The sequence below is a fragment of the Moschus berezovskii genome, chromosome 9 (genome assembly GCF_049115385.1).
Source record: "Moschus berezovskii isolate FMDL1 chromosome 9, NW_MosBer_1.0, whole genome shotgun sequence".
NCBI classification, from domain to species: domain Eukaryota; kingdom Metazoa; phylum Chordata; class Mammalia; order Artiodactyla; family Moschidae; genus Moschus; species Moschus berezovskii.
Genome location: NC_142468.1, coordinates 99,073,617 through 99,096,163, shown reverse-complemented (window position 1 = coordinate 99,096,163; position 22,547 = coordinate 99,073,617). Strand labels below are relative to the sequence as shown.

Genomic DNA, 22,547 nt, shown 5'->3' with positions numbered 1-22,547 from the left:
ACAAACAATAGAATAACAGAGGCAGAAGACAGGATTAGCGAACTAGAAGATAAAATTGTAGAAATAAATGAAACAGAGAGGAAAAAAGAAAAACGAATTAAAAGAAATGAGGACAATATTAGAGACCTCTGGGACAATGTTAAACGCTCCAACATTCGAATCATAGGAGTCCCGGAAGAAGAAGACAAAAAGAAAGACCATGAGAGAATACTTGAGGAGATAATAGTTGAAAACTTCCCTAAAATAGGGAAAGAAATAATCACCCAAGTCCAAGAAACCCAGAGAGTCCCCAACAGGATAAACCCAAGGCGAAATACTCCAAGACACATATTAATCAAATTAACAAAGATCAAACACAAAGAACAAATATTAAAAGCAGCAAGGGAAAAGCAGCAAATAACACATAAGGAGATTCCCATAAGGATAACAGCTGATCTTTCAACAGAAACTCTTCAGGCCAGAAGGGAGTGGCAAGACATACTTAAAGTGATGAAAGAAAATACCCTACAGCCCAGATTACTATACCCAGCAAGGATCTCATTCAAATATGAAGGAGAAATCAAAAGCTTTACAGACAAGCAAAAGCTGAGGGAATTCAGCATCACCAAACCAGCTCTCCAACAAATGCTAAAGGATCTTCTCTAGACAGGAAACACAGAAAGAGTGTATAAACTTGAACCCAAAGTAATAAAGAAAATGGCTACGGGATCGTACTTATCAATAATTACCTTAAACGTAAATGGGTTGAAATTTTCAAAAAGGCTAGGAAACAATTCTCATAGCCATCAATAGTTCAGTGTTGAGTTCATGAATAGTTTTTAAAGTTTGGGACAAACTGTAGTATTTGCTATTTGAAGTACTATTTGTAATTGGCATATTACGATGTAACATTGGTCTTCATTTCCAACTTAAAACGCCTAAAAATGCCTAACAGGTTTTTAGATTTGTGAATTTTAGTTGAAATGTATTTTACGATGTTACTAAACCTGCAGAAATATTGAAATATTTCAGAGAACTTATTCACTATACATTTATTTTATTTATAAAAGTTATGAACTGTAGAAAGTTTTACTTGTTGGGTCAAATGCTTGTTGCTTCAAATGTTTGTTGCATTTGAAGTGCTAGTTACAAGAAAATCAAATACCTTCAATGTATAAATGCTATTAAGTTTTTAAAGGACTCTGGAGTATAAGTAAGTTTGTTTAAAGAAATTTAGTCTATTCAACCTGAATCAGCTCTGTCAAACATTAATTAAAAGCCTCATTTTAAAAAAAAAAATAAATAAATAATGGTGGTGGGAGAGAGGGTTGGGAAGCTGGCTGGAGGTGGAGGTGGTGAAGTTTATAAATCTAATTAAAAATGAAGTTGCATTTCCATTTTCCAAATCCACCCATCCACCAGCGTACTGTGTCACTAGACATTATGTACGATTTTACTTTGCGACAGAAACCATTACATTTAAAAATTCATTACAGCAAGGTGAGTTAGACACATGATGGATGCAGCTTTAATTCTGCCATATATTATTACAGTTAAAATGTAAATGATGAAAAATATTTTGTGCTTATCAGCATTTATGTGGAAATGTGTTTTACAGTGATATATGATATTTCTATTATTGTGATGAAAAAAAAAGCAATACAAAAAGACGAAGTGTTTATTAAAACATGAAAAAAAAAAAGAAATAAATGGTTTTGCAGCACTGAAGAGATTATAGAAAGTAAATAAGCTAGATCAGACCTGTTTTATGTAGTAATTTTATAGTTTATTTTAATTATTTCAGTTGTAAAATATTGTTATACTGTTAATTAGTTCTGATTGTTCATATTAAACTATTGTAATGCAAAAAAATAAATAAAATTAAAAAAAAAAAATAAATGATTAAGGGAGTTAATGATAAACAGGTCTGCTGTGCAGGATTCATTCAATATATAAGGCACCCAAAACATCATATTTTAACTAAGTTTTTTTCAGCTAAAGGAAAACAAAATAAACAGGAAAAAAAAAAAAACCCAGAAAAACAAAGGTTTAGCAGTACCTCTGTAAGGTTTAACTACCTTGCGCAAAGAACAGTGATCAAAGCTGGGGAACACCACACGCACTGATACTTACAAATAGCAGGAATCAATAACCTCTGTAGAATTAATGAAAGCAATCAATAATTGGCTCTGTAATCTTCTTTTGCCGGAGAAGGCAATGGCAAGCCACTCCAGTACTCTTGCCTAGAAAATCCCATGGATGGAGGAGCCTGGTAGGCTGCAGTCCGTGGGGTCACTAAGGGTCGGACACGACTGAGCGACTTCACTTTCACTTTTCACTTTCACACATTGGAGAAGGAAATGGCAACCCACTCCAGTGTTCTTGCCTGGAGAATCCCAGGGACGGGGGAGCCTGGTGGGCTGCCATCTATGGGGTCACACAGAGTTGGACACGACTGAAGTGACTTAGCAGCATCAGCAATCTTCTTTTGCAAAGTATTGGTGATATTAGTATTTAGAGGTACTCTTGAAAATCAATGATACATTTGATTAAAATATGAAAAGCTGCTTAAGTTAAGCAACTAAATTGAATTTTCTTCATGGATTCACTGGTAATCTACGTTAATCTAAAACTATGTTTCATGGGAGGACAACTTGAAAATTAAAATTATCTGGGTAATAGAACACAGATTGCTTTGATTCCTTTGAAACAGGACTAGATCCAAAACAGTATTAGGAAAAACAACTTTTAAACTGTTTATAAAACTTTCCATCCATGTGATGGATGGAAATCTTTCCAAGTCTGCACAATTTTCAAAGAATTACACTATTACTCAATTGTCATGATGTACTCAATAAACACTCCCAAATATCACTTTGGATCTTTCCAAAAGATAATGTCTTAAACTGTCAGTGTGGTCCAATTTTTATTTTTTTAAAAAGGCTAAAACTACAAAAGGAGATCAAACCAGTCAATCCTAAAGGAAACCAATCATGAATATTCAAAGGACTGATGCTGAAGTTCCAATACTTCGGCCAGCTGATGTGAGGAGTCAACTTATTGGAAAAGACCCTGATGCTGGAAAAGACTGAGAGCAGGAGAAGAGGGCAAGAGAAGATGAGATGGTTGGATGGTATCATCGACTCAATGCACCTGAGTATAAGCAAACTCTGCGAAATAGCGAAGGACAGGGAAGCCTAGCTTCAGTCCATGTGGTCATAGCAACTGAGCGAATGAACATTTATGAAAAATACTGTTTATAAACAGTAAGTTAAAAACACGTAAGACCATTCATTTTTAAATTCTCATGTTGTCAAGCCAGGTCAGAGTATACCTCTCTCACTTACGATAAAATTCCTTTAAAGGAGTTGTCTGTGAAAACAGATTTGTGATCACCAGGGAACACAGTGGAGGAAGGAGTTGACTACAAGAAGCTTCATGGCAAATTTTTCGGAGGTATGGAACTATATCTTGATTGCACTGGTAAATACATGGCTATGCAAGTAAAAATTGTACACCCAAAGAGTAAAATTTTAAGTTTTGTATGATGTGTCTGCTTCCCTGGTGGCTCAGTGGTAAAGAATAAATATGCCTGCCAATATAGAGGACAAGATTCCCTAGAGAAATAGAAATCCACTTGAGTATTCTTGCCTGGGAAATCCCATGGACAGAGGAGCCTGGCAGGCTACATGAAGTCGCAAGAGGTGGACACGACTTAATGACTAAACAACATGATGTCTCCACAATTTGTCTTTCCATTCTCTCTTGAACTGCCTTATAGTCGTGTGTCCCCTCCATTACGAAAACCTACCCTTGACCCCAATGAACTCCACACCTGCTACTGCCTAATTAACATCTCTCAAAGTGGATGTCTAATAAGGAGCTTATATTAATATATCCACAATTCAGCTGTTAATATTCACCCCAAACCTTTGTTCCTTCTATGTTCTTTCCCCGTAACTGTTCCTATAAATTCCTAGCCAAAACTTTGGTGACATCAGTGATTTCTCTCTCAGCCCTCACAAACATCTGGAAGAAATCTATGTCTGCGTTAACTTCAAAACACAACTACTATTCACCACTTCCACTGTCACCTCCCTGGTCCTTCCCCAAATGACTGTTTGTCTGCACAATTCCATCAGCCACTTTCAGAATAATCTAGTTAAAATAATAAAACAATAAGATCCTATCTGTTCAACTATCTCCAATGGCCATCCCCCCATTCAGAGTAAAAACTGAGGATACACAGTATCTTAACATGCTCTATGTGTTCAACCTTTCCACCTTCTCTGAGGCCACCTATTTTCCACTACTACCGTGATACCCACAATATTTCATAGTAAGATCTTAACAAATATTTATTGAGAAAAGAAATTTTCCTAAACTGGCCTCTAGGAAAGAATTTATCACAAGTCACATTATCAACAACAAATAACTAACCAATTATCAACAACAAATAACAAACCAATCTATCATTTAACTGGAAAGCCAGTATGATTCAGCTCTCCTTTTTCTAGTTGTATAAAAACTACTGGGCGTTTTCCCCTAAGAAAATTAGTTTATTATTGAAAAAAGTTCAATAATAATTTAACCACAAAACTGAATCCTTTTTCAAGCTATTGATCACAATATAAAAATAAGATCTTATGCATATAATGTATATAATTTAAGACTATTATGCCATGCTTCCTGAAAGGACATCACAATTTTCCATTGATGAGCTCCTGCTATTATACATTTTGTACTCTATCTGTTCCTCTTGCTGAACTATTCTATCTCATAGTAATAAGATCCCTGTAAAATAAAAGTCCTGGAAAAGAAGTTTATCCACCTAAACAAGTCAAATTCCATTTGGTGGACTTCATTTCTTATTCCTCTGATTATAGTTTAAGAGGGTATCAAAGTAGTTCCTCAGTCGTGTCCAACTCTTTGTTGACCCCATGGACTGTAGCTTGCCAGGCTCCTACATCCATGGGATTTACAGGCAAGGATACTGGAGTGGGCTGCCATTTCCTTCTCCAGGGGATCTTTCTGACCCAGGGATTGAACCCAGATCTCCTGCATTGCAGGCAGACTCTCTACATCTGAGCCACCAGGGAAGTCCTTGCATTGAAGTATAATCTTATCCTATTTATCAAAAGGATATCTCCTTTTTTTCTTTTCTCTTGAAAAATAACATTAGTTTCCTGGATATTCTTTCAACATTGTCAGCTTGTCCTAAAACCCAGCTTGTCTGGGTTCCCTAACTTCTGAAGAGCAGTCCTTGGTCCTTTTATTTCTTACACTTAGGACTAACTTTGTAGCACTCTTAAGATCTGCACTATCAAATCAAGTAGTAACTAGCCACATGTGAGTATTTAAAACAAATTTAAAATTCAGTTCTGCAGTTACACTACCCACATTTTCCACAGTCTATGACACCAATAGTGCAGATACAGTATACTGATCTCATCACACAGTTCTACTGGGCAGCAGCATTCTAGTTTGTTCCTTCCAGACGTCTACTTACTTTCTATATATAATTTCCAAAGAGTCTAGAATTCTATGATAAAAGAAAAAAAAACTAAGAGTAATAAACTTCAAAAATGATAGTACCAGAGTCTTATATATGAAAAAGTTTTTCCCAATATAAAACTGGCCACAGAATCTGTCTGAATATATTTTTCCAAAGAGAAAAACAACCAATTAGCACATGAAAACTAAACATCAGCTTTTTTTTTTTTTTTTTACTGAAAAAGAGTCAACTTTAATTGTAACTGACCAGACTGTACCCAGGAATGTCTCTGAACAATCAAACAAAATCAACGTGATAAAACTGTCCTATTGAAGAAACCAAGAGCTTCTGTCGGCCCCAGACGTTCTGAGGGCTAGGCTGAGAGCAGCCCGTCCCCATTCCTGAGGCTGGTTCTGTGCCCCACAGAAGTTTCTCATCCCACAGGGAGGGCCAGGGTGGGTGAGGGACCAGTCTCCACCTCCCAGCATGCTGGGGTCTAAACATCAGCTTTTAAGAAAATACAAATAAGAACCAGAAAAAGATAATCCTCACAACAGAATAGTTTAAATAATAAAGACACAACAAAAGAGATGTTGGCAAGGATGTGGAGAAATTAAAAACCTCATACATGGCTCAGTTCAGTTCAGTCGCTCAGCTGTGTCTGACTCTTTGCGACCCCATGGACTGCAGCACTCCAGGCCTCCCTGTCCATCACCAACTCCCAGAATTTACTCAAACTCATGTCCATTGAGTCGGTGATGCCATCCAACCATCTCATCCTCTGTCGTCCCCTTCTCCTCCTGCCTTCAATCTTTCCCAGCATCAGGGTCTTTTCCAATGAAGTCAGTTCTTTGCATCAGGTGGCCAAAGTATTGGAGCCTCAGTTTCAGTATCAGTCCTTCCAATGAATATTCAGGACTGATTTAAGATGGATTGGCTAGATCTCCTTTCAGTCCAAGGGACTCTCGAGTCTTCTCCAACACCACAGTTCAAAGGCATCAATTTTTCAGTCTACATGACTACTGGAAAAACCACAGCCTTGACTAGACGCACGTTTGTTGGCAAAGAAATACATGCCATACATGCAGCTCCTTTGGAAGACAATTCCCCCCAAAGTTAAAGAATTATCCTAAGACTCAGCAATTCTACTCCTAGGTACATACCCAAGAGAAATGATAACATATGCCCAGGCAAAGATGTGTATACCAGTGTGGAAAACATTTCAAAAATCTACCAACTGATGAAGGAATAAACATACCGCAGTAGTCATGACAGGAGTGAAGTACTAATACAGAGTGTAACGGGGTTAACTGTTGGAAAAAACGTGGAACAAACTGGTCACAAAAGACACACCTCACATGATCCCAGACATGAAATGTCTAAAATAAGCAAAGCTATAGGAAGAAAGGCAGCCTCCCTGGTGGCTCAGTGGTAAAGAATCCACCTGCCAACGCAGGAGATGAGACTCCCTTGGTCAGGAAGATCCCCTGGTGGGTACAGTCCATGGGGTTGTAAAAGAGTCACGATTTAGTAACTAAAAGGACAATACAGAAAGTGGTTGCTAGGCCTGGGGATAGAATAGGGAATGACTGCTAGTAAGTTGTTTATTTTTAGGGTGATAAAATGTTCTAAAATTATATCATGGTTGTAGTCACACTATGAATATATATATTGAACTGTATACTTTAAAATGAATTACATCTCAACAAAGCTAGGTTTTAAAAGAAAAAATTAACATCAAGGAGCTTGACAAAGCATATCTGAATGGAGAGTCCTTAAACAGCAGAGATCACCTATGGGTTAGGTAATAACGTACCCAGAACACCACTTAATTCAGAGCCACAAAGCAGATTCTCTGATATGGATGCAAAAGCTTCCCCTTATCAAATAAGTGTCTCCCACTTACTCAACAAGAGTCCAGGACACAAATTCAAGTCTAACAGTATCACATTTATGCTCAAAGCGTAACCAGACAAATCTATGCATTAATCTAAAATCTTAGTTTCCCATAAGAAACAAACAGAAGGGCTATTAGCAAATGAAAATTCTCAGCCTTTGCCTAAAATGAAGATCATCTTAACTGTCAACTAAAGAAGCATTTCTCAGCTTTCCCAAGTAGCTAAGAACTCTCTGGTTCTCTAAATCACATGACTTTCCAAGCAGATGATCTCACTCAATTCTCCAAAACCTGAATATTTCACGTACTCTTCTTTTGTACACATATCCAAAACCTCTCTCTCTCTCAGATCCAGTGTTGCTCAGGAATATCAGAAAATTGAAAGAAAAGGAGGGAGCCAAGAAGACAATTCCTCTAACACCAATAAGGGCGCTGGCACCTCAAATCCATATACTGTATTTTTTGACTTACTAATTCAAAACCTAAAACACTGTTTGCCTAGAACAAAATAAGGGCTCAGATATTAGTTTAACAATTATGATGGTTGTTACCATCTTTCATTTGTCTTGCATTTTCAATGGCGATTCCCCCACTTCAATTTATGTTCTCTGCTTTCTGTAAGCATCTTATTGGAAAAGAATTGCTTATTTCCCCAAATTCTAAGAACTCAAACCTTTCACAGACCTGTCACTTAGCAAAAGATTATGCCTTTAATGGCATAATTCTAGTCATAAAAATAAAAATCTCATCTCGACTTTCCAATTTCTCTTTTCTAGTCATGGGGTGTTAATAAGGTATCACTGCTAATAGGACACAACTACTTAATGTGTTCTTTCCAATCACAGCTGGCCGCTTCCCCAAATATGCTAGGAATATTCATAACCATGTATCCACACCCTGTCTAAAAACCTCCCGCTTAATATCAAAGGCAGGTACATATATTGCCCTTTGTGAAACAACCTGGAGCTCTTTAAATTTTAACAGAGGAGCTTACACCTCCCCCAAGGGCACACAATTCATCTTTCTATGGGACAATCCTGTATAAAGCAGAACACATAGCAGCCATTTAATTTCACAGCACTTTCTTCACTGTATAACAGTGCTTATCATAAATGTGCCACATTTGATCTGCTTGTAGACTTACTTCCCTCCTCCTTTCACGGTATACTAGCAATACTTAACGTACTTATATGTGCCATAATAACAGCACTCTGAAAAATCTCTAGTGGAACAACTTCACAGTTCAGTTCCTCATGCACTGTTAACAATAGTATCCACCTAACATATGCAACTTCTGACAAGTTATTTATTAGAAAGTCCTCAAAGACCACTAAACTAAAATCAGGGTCCTTTTGAACCTGCTTAACAGGTGTTTGCCAAGTCTTAGCTATCATACCATAGCCTATTATCAAATCTAAGTAAGCATGTGATTTTTCTTGTGTTCTAAAGTTCTTTACAGAAGAATAACGGAGAAAGAACTACTCCATTGTCATAACTGAGTGCTATTTCTTTTATTTAAATTGACACAATTCACATACCAAACCAATATAAACCCTTTGAGTACGTACAACGTAGTGATTTTTAGTATTCTCACAAACTTCTGCACCATCACAGCTCTGTAATTCCAGAATATTTTCCTGGGAGATTATAAGGGAAAGAAAAGCAGGGCTACAACTGATTACAAAAAGTCCATCTGAAAGCTTTTCCTAAAAATGGCCATGTTTTAAATTTAAGCAGAGTTCCCTGTGCTACAACAAAAACTAAAGCTTTAATGCCTATTTCCAACAATGTACCGATTATTTTTATTGTAGCACTTCTGGCACAACAGCACAATCTGCTTTCTAATGGTCATTAATATCAAAAGTGAATGACTAAATATCTATATGGAAAGTGAAATTAAGAGAAATTCATTTAAGCATTTCAAAGAAAAATCACTCAAAGGAACTACTTCACACAAGAAGTCCTCCAACAGGAACCACTCCAGCAACAAATTTCCCTAGAAGCAACAAGACTCAACAGGATACAAGTAGAAATGGATCTCTGTCAGCTTACAGGCTGTAAGATTTTCAACATCAAGGGTAACTGATGTGGAGATCCTCCTCCATCATGAAGGCTTCCCCAATGGCTCAGGGGGTAAAGAATCCACCCGCAATGCAGAAGATGCAGGAGACGAGAGATGGGAAGATCCCCTGGAGGAAGAAATGGCAACCCACTCCAGTATTCTTTGCATGGGAAATCCCATGGACAGAGGAGCCTGGCAGGCTAGTCTATGGGGTTGAAAAGAGTCGGACAGGACTGAGCATGCCCACCAGCCCCTACCATGAAGTCACCCTAAATCAGAAAGCTACTTTGGGGCTTGTCTTCCTACCAGAAAAAAATGTGTTAACAAATCTTTGAATAATTATAAACTATGTATGACAGTTTACAGAACATTTAAAAGAGCTGACAGTGTATCTGAATAACATTAACAAGTATCTAAAATGGTAGTTTCACAGATGTTGGTAATTTACGTTAAATTCACCTAAGAACTTCCAATACATATTGTATCAGAAATGGCCTTAACAACAAATAAAATGATAGGCCTAATTTACATAATTTATGAAAAATAATTTGCATTAAAGCTGTAGAATCCAATCCTCTGTTGCATCCTCAGAGATAGCATATATTAATATATAAATGACTCAAAATTTACTGTTTGATTATCCTCCAGTATGAAAAGTATTTACAATCTTTGGAACTTGTGCATCAAAACCCATGAAAACCCAAGCAAAACTAAAAATCACTCTAATTCTAACAAAACATCATTAATCACCTACTCCCTGATATCTAAAATGTATCTCCTTAAGAAACACCTAATGCTTACATTCCTAAAGTTTCTGACAAAAGTCAGGCTAATGATGATTAAATTGCATAATACCTTTAATGAAATATTCTGGTCTCCTCTCCGACCTCCCCCATGTCAAAAAAAGAAAAGAAGAAAACATCCTGAATCTGAACTAGCCTCCAAATCTACCCCACTGCTGCTGCTAAGTCGCGTCAGTCGTGTCCGACTCTGTGCAACCCTAGACGGCAGCCCACCAGGCTCCCCCGTCCCTGGGATTCTCCAGGCAAGAACAGTGGAGTGGGTTGTCATTTGCTTCTTCAATGCATGAAAGTCAAAAGTGTAAGTGAAGTCCCTCAGTCATGTCCGACTCTTCATGACCTCATGGACTGCAGCCTACGAGGCTCCTCTGCCCATGGGATTTTCCAGGCAAGAGTACTGGAGTGGGTTGCCACTGCCTTCTCCGACCCCACTAGTTCAGAGGAAATACAGATGACAAGTTAACATGCTAAACAACATAAAATACAACCTGCAAAATCAAGTCTGGGAAACTTGGATGATTAAGGAATCTTCCTATCTTAAGTGGTATTGTCATTATGTTTATAAAATGTCATTATGCTTATAAAAGCAGTCTTGATCTTACACTGATACACTACTTTCTAATATAAATTAAAATGTTCTGTATTAATAAACAAAAACTTGAAATAACTACTAAAAAACATGTCAAGATAAACACAGTCTTCATTTCACTATGCGTTAGTTTAGACTTCTGTCACATAAGGAACTGCATGCTAGAGATATTAGATTTTGTGGAAAAGAATGGTGGGGTGTCCATGATTCCCTTCATTGATATGAAGGGAGTCAACAATATATACAGAAGCAATAATGTATGTCAGTGTTAACACTGTGGAATGTGGGATCTTCCTGAATCAGGCACTGAACCCATGTTTCCTGCATTGGCAGGTACCACCGAACCACCAGGGAAACCCAAGATTAATTCTTGATTAACTGAAAGTATAATAGTATTTGAGGGTTATATATAATGCAACCTTTGTCAATGTTTCCTTAGTCTTCATAACAACTCTTTTAGTAGGCATTATAATTTTAGGGATAAGAAAACTGTGATACATGACTCTGGTCATAATCCTTTTTGCTAAGTGACTAAGCCTTTGGATTCCTCTATCAGCTGCTGCCCTAATGTACGTTTATGTCTTAAAATATTCATGTGAATTTCATGTTAACAGTGTGACTAAGTAGACTGACTTAAACCCCATTTATATAACAGGACACAGAGCTTTCAGCACATCTCAGAGCTAATTTCCCATCTTCTTTTAGTAAAGAATCTAGAAGTTAATTTATGATGTTTTTAAGGATATCTTAACCTTGTGAATAAAGTATCTTCAGGATGACTTCTGAGAAAACTGATACTACCATTTTCCCAAGAAGTTTTTCCATTCTTAACTAAACAAGCTTGTTTTCCCTACTAGACCTTAGTATATATTTGAATGAGTTCTTTATTAAGCCACTGTTTGGTTACTAGTCATCAGACATCTTATTTTATTGGCCAAGTTTAGAATGGAAGGTCAAAAACATTTACTTACTTTTCACTGTCACCCTATAGTATCAAGCAATACAGAAAACAACTAAAGGTATTCTCTTGCTCTTGAAAAACTAGAGTGAGGCCAACAGTGGTGCTGTCAACAATTTTTTAAGACCAAACATCAGTGGTAAGATATATGAAGATATTTCTGCAAACATCTCAGTGTTTTCATTATTCCTTGCTGTCTTTCTCTCTTATACTCAATTTCAAAATTCATCACTTAAAACAACTTTTCCCAAACTTACTTGGAATGAGATGATGCATCTATATCAACTTTCTCATGATTTTTCAAATACAAATGCTATTCTGGAGGCATGCTGCTGCTGGTAAGTCACATCAGTCGTATCCGAATCTGTGCGACCCCATAAACGGCAGCCACCAGGCCCCTCCGTCCCTGGGATTCTCTAGGCAAGAACACTGGAGTGGGTTGCCATTTCCTTCTCCAATGCATGAAAGTGAAAAGTGAAAGTGAAGTCACTAAATCATGTCCAACTCTTAGCGACCCCATGGACTGTAGCCCACCAGGCTCCTCCGTCCATGGGATTTCCTAGGCAAGAGTACTGGAGTGGGGTGCCATTGCCTTCTCCGTTCTGCAGGTATAAGAAACCATTATTACAACCCCTCTGCCTTTTAGAACTGTATCATCATCTCCCATCTACAATATAAATCTTAACACTTAACATGAATGCCTAAAGCAATTAGCATTGTAAATTCATTACATATGCTTACTGTATCCTATTCTGCATTGGTCGGTTTGCTTAAAGGATTACTGAAATTTTAAAGAATCATTTTTTAGTTTTGCTGTAATCTTCTACAATGCAAATCTAAGCAGCTAATATCCAAAAAAAAAAAACAACCAGAGAACATGAGACTGCTAATTAAATTCCCTTTATCATTAGGCAAGTCAATCCTTACATTTATGTGGTACAAATTAAAACAAAAGACTGACTTGTCAAGAAAAAGTGTTAGTCCAAAAAATATTGGACATGTCTCCATATGCCCTGACAATATATATAAACTGATTCTATTAAATCAACAAAAAAAAATCATCCTTATCTAGTCTAATGATTTGCAGGAAGTTATTTTTTCATTGGGCTTCCTGGTGGCTCAGACGGTAAAGAATCCACCTGCAATGCGAAAGACCTGGATTAGATCCCTGGATCAGGAACATCCCCTGGAGAAGGGAATGGCAACCCATTCCAGTCAGCATTCTTGACTGGAGAATTCCATGGACAGAGGAGCCTGGATGGCTACAGTCCATAGGGTTGCAAACAGTCAAACACAACTAAGCAACATACACTTTTTTCCATTATGTTCTGACAGAAAGAGGGGGCTTTATTTGAAAACATGTTTGTTATTCATTACTACAAAGTAGAACATTTATTACCACAAAATAGAAAAATAAATGGTTCTCAGTAGACAGCCTCTAATTGGAAGAGAAAACATCTTAAACATACCTGTCGTAATAATCCCGTTGAAAGTCATAGTCCAAGTCAAAAGATGAGCTGAAAAACAAATACCAAAGAGGATTAATTTGGAGCTGTTGACAACAGCAGATGGGAAAAAAGAAAAAAAACCCACCCTAAACCAACCCAACAAATAGATCAACAGATTAGCATGGACTAATGCCCAATCGTTAAGTAACAGATCACTAAATTCCAACCACTTTAGGCCACTGTATACAGTGGCCAAACTACAAATTTAGCCATAAGATAGCTAAAATGTCAACACTTAAGAGCTAAAATAAGAATATGGAAAAACACAATAGTAAATTAAACATTCTTATGTCATCCTCTTTCCCTTTCTTACTCCCTCCCCAGCTTCTTAGAAGCTAAGTAACTCCTTTTGAAGGAATTTAATTTATACTAGTAGGGCTTCCCTGGTGGCTCAGATGGTAAGCAATCTGCCGGCAATGCAGGAGCCCCAGATTTGATCCCTGGGTCAGGAAGATTCCCTGGAGAAGGCAATGGCAACACACTCCAGTATTCTTGTCTGGGAAATCCCATGGAGAGAGGAGCCTGATAGGCTACAGTCCATGAGGTTGCAAGAGTCAGACATGACTGAGTGACTATCACTTTAAATAACAAACTACTCTTTAATAGTAAAAAAAATCTCAGGAATTCCAACAACTCTCTGCGAAATGGGGTAAAATGAAGTATATTAACATAAAATTAATAAAGCAGTCCTTTCACATACATAAAACATACTACAGTAACCCTCCCCACATCCAGAAAACAGATAAAGAAGATGCCCACTGATGGACACAATGCAGTTATAAATAATAAAGTTCCGGACCTGAGTAGAGGGGACGGAGAAGGGTGTTCTGGTACTGACCCGTACATCTCCGCTGCAGATCGTTTCACACCTGCTTTTCCTCGGTTCACTTTTGGCTCTGCAGCCAGATTAATATCTGGGGGCGGAAAAAAACTTTAATGACAACTCTGTTGGGAGGGAGGTGTCTCAAACCGCACCTTTCTAAAGTGCACATGGCCATATAATTAACAAAAGTCAAATAATGCATCTAATCTTTCCTTTATATAAAATAGGCTCAAGATTTTTTTTACAAGGTTAGGACTTAATCCTCCATTTCTTTGTCCTCTGTTCTGTACCAACAAAACAGAAATGCAAAACACACGAAGTTTGTCTTTAGTACCTTTTACCCTCGACTTGAACACCTCAATGAGAAACTGGGGATTTTTATTCTCCTCACAAATAGGATAAACTGAAAAGTTGCATAAAAAAATAAACACTGTGCAGTGAACTGCTTATGAGTAAACAATCTTCATATGCTTGCATACACTCCAAGAAAATGGAAAGAATTAAAGGAAAACAATTCTAGTTTCCATATACAACATAATTTTTAAAACACCTATGCCAGAGTGCCCAGTTGCGCACTATGCCACTACCTATCAAAGAATTCATGTTCTCCCAAATATTTTAACAGATGAGACAATTTCTCAAAAAACAATTAAAGCTAGCCAGCTCTCCCAAACTCAGTCCATCAAGTGACCACTGGAAAGACTTTTAAGTACATTGTCTTATCTGCTAAACACCACTACATTTATGAATAATCTTCAGAGTTCTTAGTTCACTAAACTCATTTCTAATTTTTAATAATTAATGTTTACAACAACCCTGCCTTTACAGTTTTGACTTTGGAATCATAAGATTTTATAAAACTAAAGGTTTTATAAAAGCAGTTTAAAAAATGTAGTAACAAGATTAACTACACTACGTATCCAACTGATTTTACAACCTCATAGAATTATTTCATGATATTCTAAACTATAGTACAGTTAACACTTGAACAATTTGGGCTTGGGGTCCTGACCCTCTGTACAGTGGAAAATCTGCATATAAATTAATAGTTGGCTCTCCATTATCTGTGGTTTTGCACTGGGATTCTACCACTGCTCTTGCAGTACTGTAATACATATTAAAAAATCCACGTAGATGTGAATCCATGCAATTCAAACATGTATTATTCCATCAAGGGAAAACTGTATTAAGTCAATATCCAAAATAGAATAATTTTGGTAACAACAGAGATATGATTGTTTGAGGCTGTGGCACAATGCGCACATAAAAATCTGACGTTTTGTTTTCTTAAAAACCTAAGTGTCGCCTATTCTGCCCACTGACGCTAACAAGATGCAATTAAAACTCAATAAACACTCCTGGTATACAGGGAGTGGGTTTCTAAATAACTCCCATTAAAAGGAGCCAACACTCTTACAAGATACACAGATGACCTAGAATATCCTGTGGTGCAGTAAGCAAGGAAGAAATGTAGTATCACAAGAGTAAGGTATCAAAGACACAGGAACCAACTTAAAGGTGAGATATCTCGAGTTTCAAACAACAATTTGCAAAAAATAATTTGAAACATATGTAATGAGATCTAAAGTTTAGAATATAAAATTTCTGAATAGAACTCAGATCTCATTTCTCAAAAATTTAAACATGCTAGATCAGAGGCGAACCCTACTGGGGAACTACTATAAGGCAACCTTTAATTATGATCACCTCAATTAATCCTCTCAAGTTATCTAAATTCTCTTGACAACCACATAGTAGTATCACCTTCAGTAAGAACAGATAATAAAGAGGCAGCGCATGCACACACGCACACAATTATTTTAACAAAATAAAGCTATGTAGGCTGCCCAACACACAGCTAAGGCCCTAACATACACCTGGGCTCTAGAGCACGCGACTAAGCCCTGTCGTCTTCACCCCATCTACTGTGTTCACAATGACACAGCCATTTCAGGCAGCAAAAGTACCTTATGAAATACTGTTCCTCGCTCTCCAACTTTACTCAAGACTGCCAACTAAGGGTTATCCAGTCTCTACCACACCAAATGGCCTAATAAGTAAAATTCTCTTTAGACCTATAAGCCTAATTTTTATTTTTTATTAGGCTGATGTCAGACATAACACCCAGAACACCTAACAGTTTTATGGAAAGGGAGAGAAAGAAAACATGAACAGAAGAACTCCCAGATCTGAATTACATAATCAATGAAAAATTAATTCAACCCAGATCTTACCTAAAACCTGGCCAGCAATCATTCTGCCATCCTCTCCTGCCACAGCAGCCCGGGCATTTCTCTCATTAACATACTGAACGAAGGCAAAGCCCTTATGAACAGAGCAACCCACGATTTTGCCGTATTTTGAGAAGATTGCCTCCACATCAGATTTCTTGACCACAAGGGTATTGAGATTCCCAATGAATACACGAGAGTTCATGGAGCGAGGATCCGTCTTGTTGGTAACATTGCTGGCCATTGTCTTTGATGATACGGTGTCTCACAAAGCTGAAAAACTGAGAGGGGAAAAAAGGCAATCAGGTGAAAAGATGCTAAAAACAAAATAATCCTTGATAAAAACCTGTTCTACTCTTATTTTGAACCATTCTACCTACAGTTATCAGTCAACTTAAACATAATGGATCTCACAGCATCAAGTTTATTAGTATTCAGAGACTTGAGCCCATAAATATATATCCTTATAGAAATTCAACCTCCTCTCCTTTACATACTCCTGCTAGACTATCACTTCAAGGGGGGAAAATTCCTCTTCACATAATACACACAATCCTCTTGGAAATTATTAATCCCAAGTGACTTCACTGTTTAAAACTCCTCAAGCAAATCAGAACCCCCTAATCTCTCTACCATAAATTTGTTTTTCACTGTCCCAGTTATGCTAATCGAACCATCCCTTGCCATCAATAACTCCACCTTTTTGCACGTTGCTTTTACCGAGTCTCACTCATTGCCACATAGACATAATGAACTCCAGTTTCTGCCCACAAACTATTCTTTAGCTAGATGAATGTGGACAAGTGACACTCTGCCCTTCAAGTTTAATTAACTTTATTATATGAAGGCAATAAATAGAACCAACTCATTCACTCTGGAAATAATCTATTTCCAGGTACTTTGATTGATTTACAGCATCCAATAGATACCTTCAGTATCAATACCATTTTTTTTTTTTTTACAGAATGTTAATGATTCTTTATGTGAAAACAATACAAAATATAGCTAGGACATTTAATAATGCTGGATGGTGATGATGATAAAACTAGAAGGTAGAACACTGCCTTAATCAAAAAAGAACCAGAAGCAGTAAGGAAGAAAACACAACTTTGCTCAGACCATTTCAAAACAAAAATTATCTTTATATATGTTACAGAGGCATAATCTGTTAACTATGTGGAGATTCATTTTAGGTCTTTTAAAGCGCAAGATGTCTTGATATTTAGTTTTTCTATCAGCTTTTCATCTACTGCTCCTTCCCACTCCAACCACCAAAGTTAAACAGGGCTTAAAATGAATCCACCCTAGAGTAACATTTTTAAGATTATTTCCCATTTAACCCCTTGAAAGGTACCGAATAGCAGTGTCTAGTATTTCTTAACTTTCCAATCCTCGAGAAGATAATGACAAACTAGTTCTTGTGGATTATGTAAAGGTCTTATATATATGTAAAAAAACTAGACGGTATAACATTTACACATGACCACTACCATTCTGACCCTTCAAATACCTTGTCTTTTCATAGACATACTGAGTCTAAAACTTTAAAGCTCCTATCCTTCTGAAATTCAGGCAACAGCCTGCCCTTATTCAAGTTTCTAAATTGTATCTTTACAATTTTTTTGTCACTAAGCAGTAAAAATTAACCTAACAGTGGCTACTCAGAACCACTAACAGCTTTTCAACTTAAGCGGGAGCACCAAAGATCCTTAGAACTCCAAGAGGAATCAAAACAGAAACCTACTAAAAGGCCTAACTGGTTTCAAATAATACTTCTACATGGCTCTTAAGGTTTCCTATTATTTTAAGTGGAGACATAAGCCAGTTTTCAGCAAATTTTTTCACAAACTGTATATATATACAAGTGGTAAATACAGGTATAAAAGCTCCGAGTTTCTTCTTTAATATTTATTTGTGGTAGGCAGGATCTTCGATCTCTGCCCCAGCATATAGGATCTCTAGTTGTGGTTTGCAAAATCTTAGTTGCAGCATGTGGGGTCCAGTTCCCCGACCAGGGAACAAACTCAGGCCCCTGCACTGGAAGACAGATTCTCAACCGCAGGACCACCAAGTAAGTCCCTCTCCTTGAGTTTAATAAGAAGAAATTAACTGTGGGTAAAGCAAAAACCTATGAACAGCATACAGAATACAACTTTGTGTCAATGCATCAAAACAAAACTCCATAATGCACACTGGTAAGGGCAAGTCAGAAGCTAACATGCATGTTATATATCACTGTGGGAGAAGCAAAAGAAGCAACTAGGAGCCTAAAAGAGCCAGAAAACTGAAGAACATCAAAATACCCAGTTAGCATTTACTGGAAAGGAAAAGAACAAATGTTAGGAAAAGCAGTTTCAACAGGGAGGGTCTTGCCTGAGTCAATAGTGGGTGAGTACAAGGTGCAGTAAAACTGTCCATAGGTGCTGAAGCAGCTCAAGTCTCTATAATCTCAATATTCAGAAGCCCCATGTGCATTCCTTTCTCAATCTCTTTCCTCCTCCTCAAACTACCAACTTCACAGTAAAATCACTTTCTTCCTTTTAAAATAATTCTACCTAATGTGTACCCCTGGATAGTAGTCTTACCCACTGATACAAATTTGATGTCTTTTAATGCTCTGTTTAGATAAGTTCCCCTTTAACTTAACATTTATCTGTTGAAGAATCTTGAGCATTTGTCCTGCAGTTTTTCAAAATTTCATACCCTGAGCATAATTCCACATATTCTTCTATCCTTTCGTATTTTCAGAAATTGGAAGCTGTGACCAATGCCTTGATCAGACTCACGTGTGACACTTCTGCAAGGTTATAGTCAAGTAGTATTATCTTTTTGTAATATTAATGTTAAAATTCTACCAGATCTCTCTAAGTATTACAGTAACTCAAGCTTATCCTTAATATTATTACTTAGAAAGAGCTTGAAAATAATTTTATTAGTTCCTGCAACTTAGTAATAGTTTGCCTGTGTCCTTTGTATCTGTTAGTTTCGCTGGGTATAAAAATCACTGAATCATCTTTTTTCCTTAAATATACTCTATTTACTTCTGGGCTGCCACAGAATCATTCCAAACTATAAACCTTGCTGGCAAAGTTCTATTTTCTCAACCTGAGTAGACGATACAGGGTTTTTGCTTTATAATAATTCATTAAGCTGAGTTTTTTTGTTTTAAAAACAAATAGAAATGAAATAGATCTAAATGAGTGTATTTGAGGGTGCCTCATGGGTCATACCAGAGAAGGCAATGGCAAGCCACTCCAGTACTCTTGCCTAGAAAATCCCATGGATGGAGGAGCCTGGTAGGCTGCAGTCCGTGGGGTCGCTAAGGGTCAGACACGACTGAGCGACTTCACTTTCACTTTTCACTTTCACACACTGGAGAAGGAAATGGCAACCCACTCCAGTGTTCTTGCCTGGAGAATCCCAGGGACAGGGGAGCCTGGTGGGCTTCTGTCTATGGGGTTACATAGAGTCGGACACGACTGAAGTGACTTAGCAGCAGCAGCATGGGTCATAGAAGTTTACATTTTGGAGTCACCCTTATAGGATAAGTCAATTTCTCCTAGCTTTTTAAAGATGGTAAGTAAATAAAAGCACATAGTATAAAAAACACACCATAATCGATTTCTTTCCTAAAATTAGTTTCAAAGATTAAAACCAAAGAGGGAAATATTTCTGAAATGACTGACTCCCTGGTTACTCTGTGAACTGTTTAAACTCAGTAGCAGACATCAAGTGGTTTCCAGAAAAGCAGAATCCCATCACAGTTTACAAACAGAAAAAATATTGAGTATTTCCCTAGAGGTTACAGGATGGTAGAATTCAAGCATACGCATGTGTGTGCTTGCTATCTTTTCACCCCAGGTTATTTTCACAGGTTTTTATCATCAAAGAATCACTAAGATTGGCGAGTAAAAGTCAAAACCAAGAATGTTGAGTTACTTGATTACACCAAAGGATGTATGTGTTCATTTCATTATGTTTTATGCTGAAGCAATAAAAGCAATGAGTAGCTGTATGAAGGACATGAATTGCTCAAGATTCATGGATACAGAAATGTGTTTCTACTACCAATTCTACCACATCAGTCATATCCTAAACCAAAAATCATGAAATCTACATCACGTAGATTTGGAATGGAGTTGGAATACAAGCTAACTTGTCAATTTATTTTTAACTGTTCATCTTCAAGTCTGAGTTATGGTGTGCAACTCCCATATGCCTAATATGCTATTTCCTTTCTCTGAAGCAGTTTAAAGACAAAGTGTCACTAGATGGCAGCAATGAGTTGACAAAATTTTAAAATGATAGCCATCTTCTTGAATCCAAAGACTTCCTATCTCACAGTCTTTCACAATTTCTTATCAAGTTTCTCAGTACCTCTTAGATACTATAAATTTCTCTGCTATACAGCAACATCACCTGTATAGGTGACATCACACGCTTAAGCTCCTATTTTGCCCCTTTAAGTCCCTTTCACACTACTTTCCTGTTATTCTTCCCCACCCCCATCACATTCTCTACTTCCTATGGGTCTTCATTGCATTCATCAACTATTTCCCTCTGGCCTCCTTCAGCGGGCAACAATAAACTGCCTATGGCTGCAAAAAATTGGCCAGTGTACAGTTGGCCCTCCCTATATGCAGATTCTGCATCTGTAGATCTAAAGAATCATGGATCAAAAAATATTATGGGGTGAAATTTATTATATAAAGTTCCAAAACCCCAAACTTGAATTTGCTGCACACCATTTATATAACACACTATATTTACTTTTTTAACTCAGGTATGTTTTATTTTCAGAACATTTTCAATGGTAGAATATATGAACTGGCACAGAGCAGGAACTGCTTTGTTTATGCAAGCAGCCAGTCAGCCACTGTCTTTAAATGAATTAAGGTAATGTACAATACCCAACTAAGCACTGTATTTGGTGCTTCTTACAAATACTAATTTTCCTTTTTTTGGAATATAGTTGCTTTACACTGCTGTGTAGCAAAGTGAATCATCCATAAGGTGTACAAAGAGCCCCTTTTCTGGATTTCCTTCCCATTTAGGTCCCCACAGAGCACCAAGTAGGGTTTCCTATGCTACACAGTAAGTTCTCATTAGTTATCTACTTTATACACAGTAGTGTATATACGTTAATTCCAATTGACCAGTCCACCCCCCTTCTCCCATAGTATCCATGTTTGTTTCGATGTCTGTGTCTCTGCTTCCTCTTTGAAGATCAGATCATTTATACTATTTTTCTAGATTCCACATATATGCATTAATACATAAATTAATTTTTTACACTATTTTCTTTACAACTATTTACACTACATTAAGGTATTATTAATATAATATTTGGTATTGTAAGTATGAGAGGATGTGCACAGATTATATGCAAATACTACACCATTTTATACAAGGGACTGAGCATCCCAGAATCTGGTTATCTGCCAGGGTCCTAGAGTCAATTTTTCTAGGATACCAAGGGACTGTAATTTGCTCATTCCCAAAGCTAATTATTTATCAAAACACAGACATAGTCCCAAGGCAAAGACTATCATGTAAAGACTATTAACATGAAAAAATAGCACATGGTAGTATTTTTGGGCCACAACAATACCAAATTGACCATTTTAAGATAAACTACATAGAACTGAATCACTTCATTGTACACCTGAAACTAACACAACACTGTAAATCAACTATACTTCCAGAACCAATTATAAAAATATTAACGCTGAAAAACAAAAATAGATTGAAAGTAAAAATGGTACCCCACAGCCATCTAAACAAATGTTGGGGACCAACCTCACTCTACACCCCAGAAGTATAATTGTCGAAACAGACAAAATGGTCCCCCCAAAAGTTATGAGCAACAAAAAAGGGGAATAAAATAATAAACCATTAACATGAAGAAATGTTTTATGAAAAGTATATTGAAAAAGACTCAGACCACAACCTATTAAATCAGTGACAATTATACCAATATAAGAACTGATTCAGACAACTGTCAATATATGCCAAAAGCACTGGGTGAAAAGACTGTTGAGAAAAATAGGATTTACACGGATTCCAAGTATGATTGACTATTAACTAAAAAAAAAAAAAGTTACCTCTACTACTATAGAAATATGAGTCACCACTTATATGAAACGATCTAACATTATATGCTTCCTGATTTGACAAAATAAACGTATGTCACCTAAGCAACATTC

General features: G+C 37.0%; 1 protein-coding gene across 10 annotated transcripts in view; it reads right to left on the bottom strand.

Moving 5' to 3' along the window:
- The window catches only part of HNRNPC (heterogeneous nuclear ribonucleoprotein C), a 56,890-nt gene that overhangs the window by 15,491 nt on the left and 18,852 nt on the right, over positions 1–22,547 (bottom strand). For 8 of the 10 annotated variants that reach the window (XM_055435343.2, XM_088840021.1, XM_055435339.2 and 5 more), the window contains 3 exons: positions 16,345–16,622; positions 14,087–14,201; positions 13,249–13,296 (listed from right to left, as the gene is read on the bottom strand). In XM_055435343.2, coding sequence (XP_055291318.1) covers positions 13,249–13,296; positions 14,087–14,201; positions 16,345–16,585 — 404 coding nt within the window. In that variant the 5' untranslated portion in view covers positions 16,586–16,622. The remainder of the gene's footprint in view (positions 1–13,248; positions 13,297–14,086; positions 14,202–16,344; positions 16,623–22,547) is intronic. The other 2 variants (XM_055435346.2, XM_055435344.2) reach the window with 1 other exon arrangement.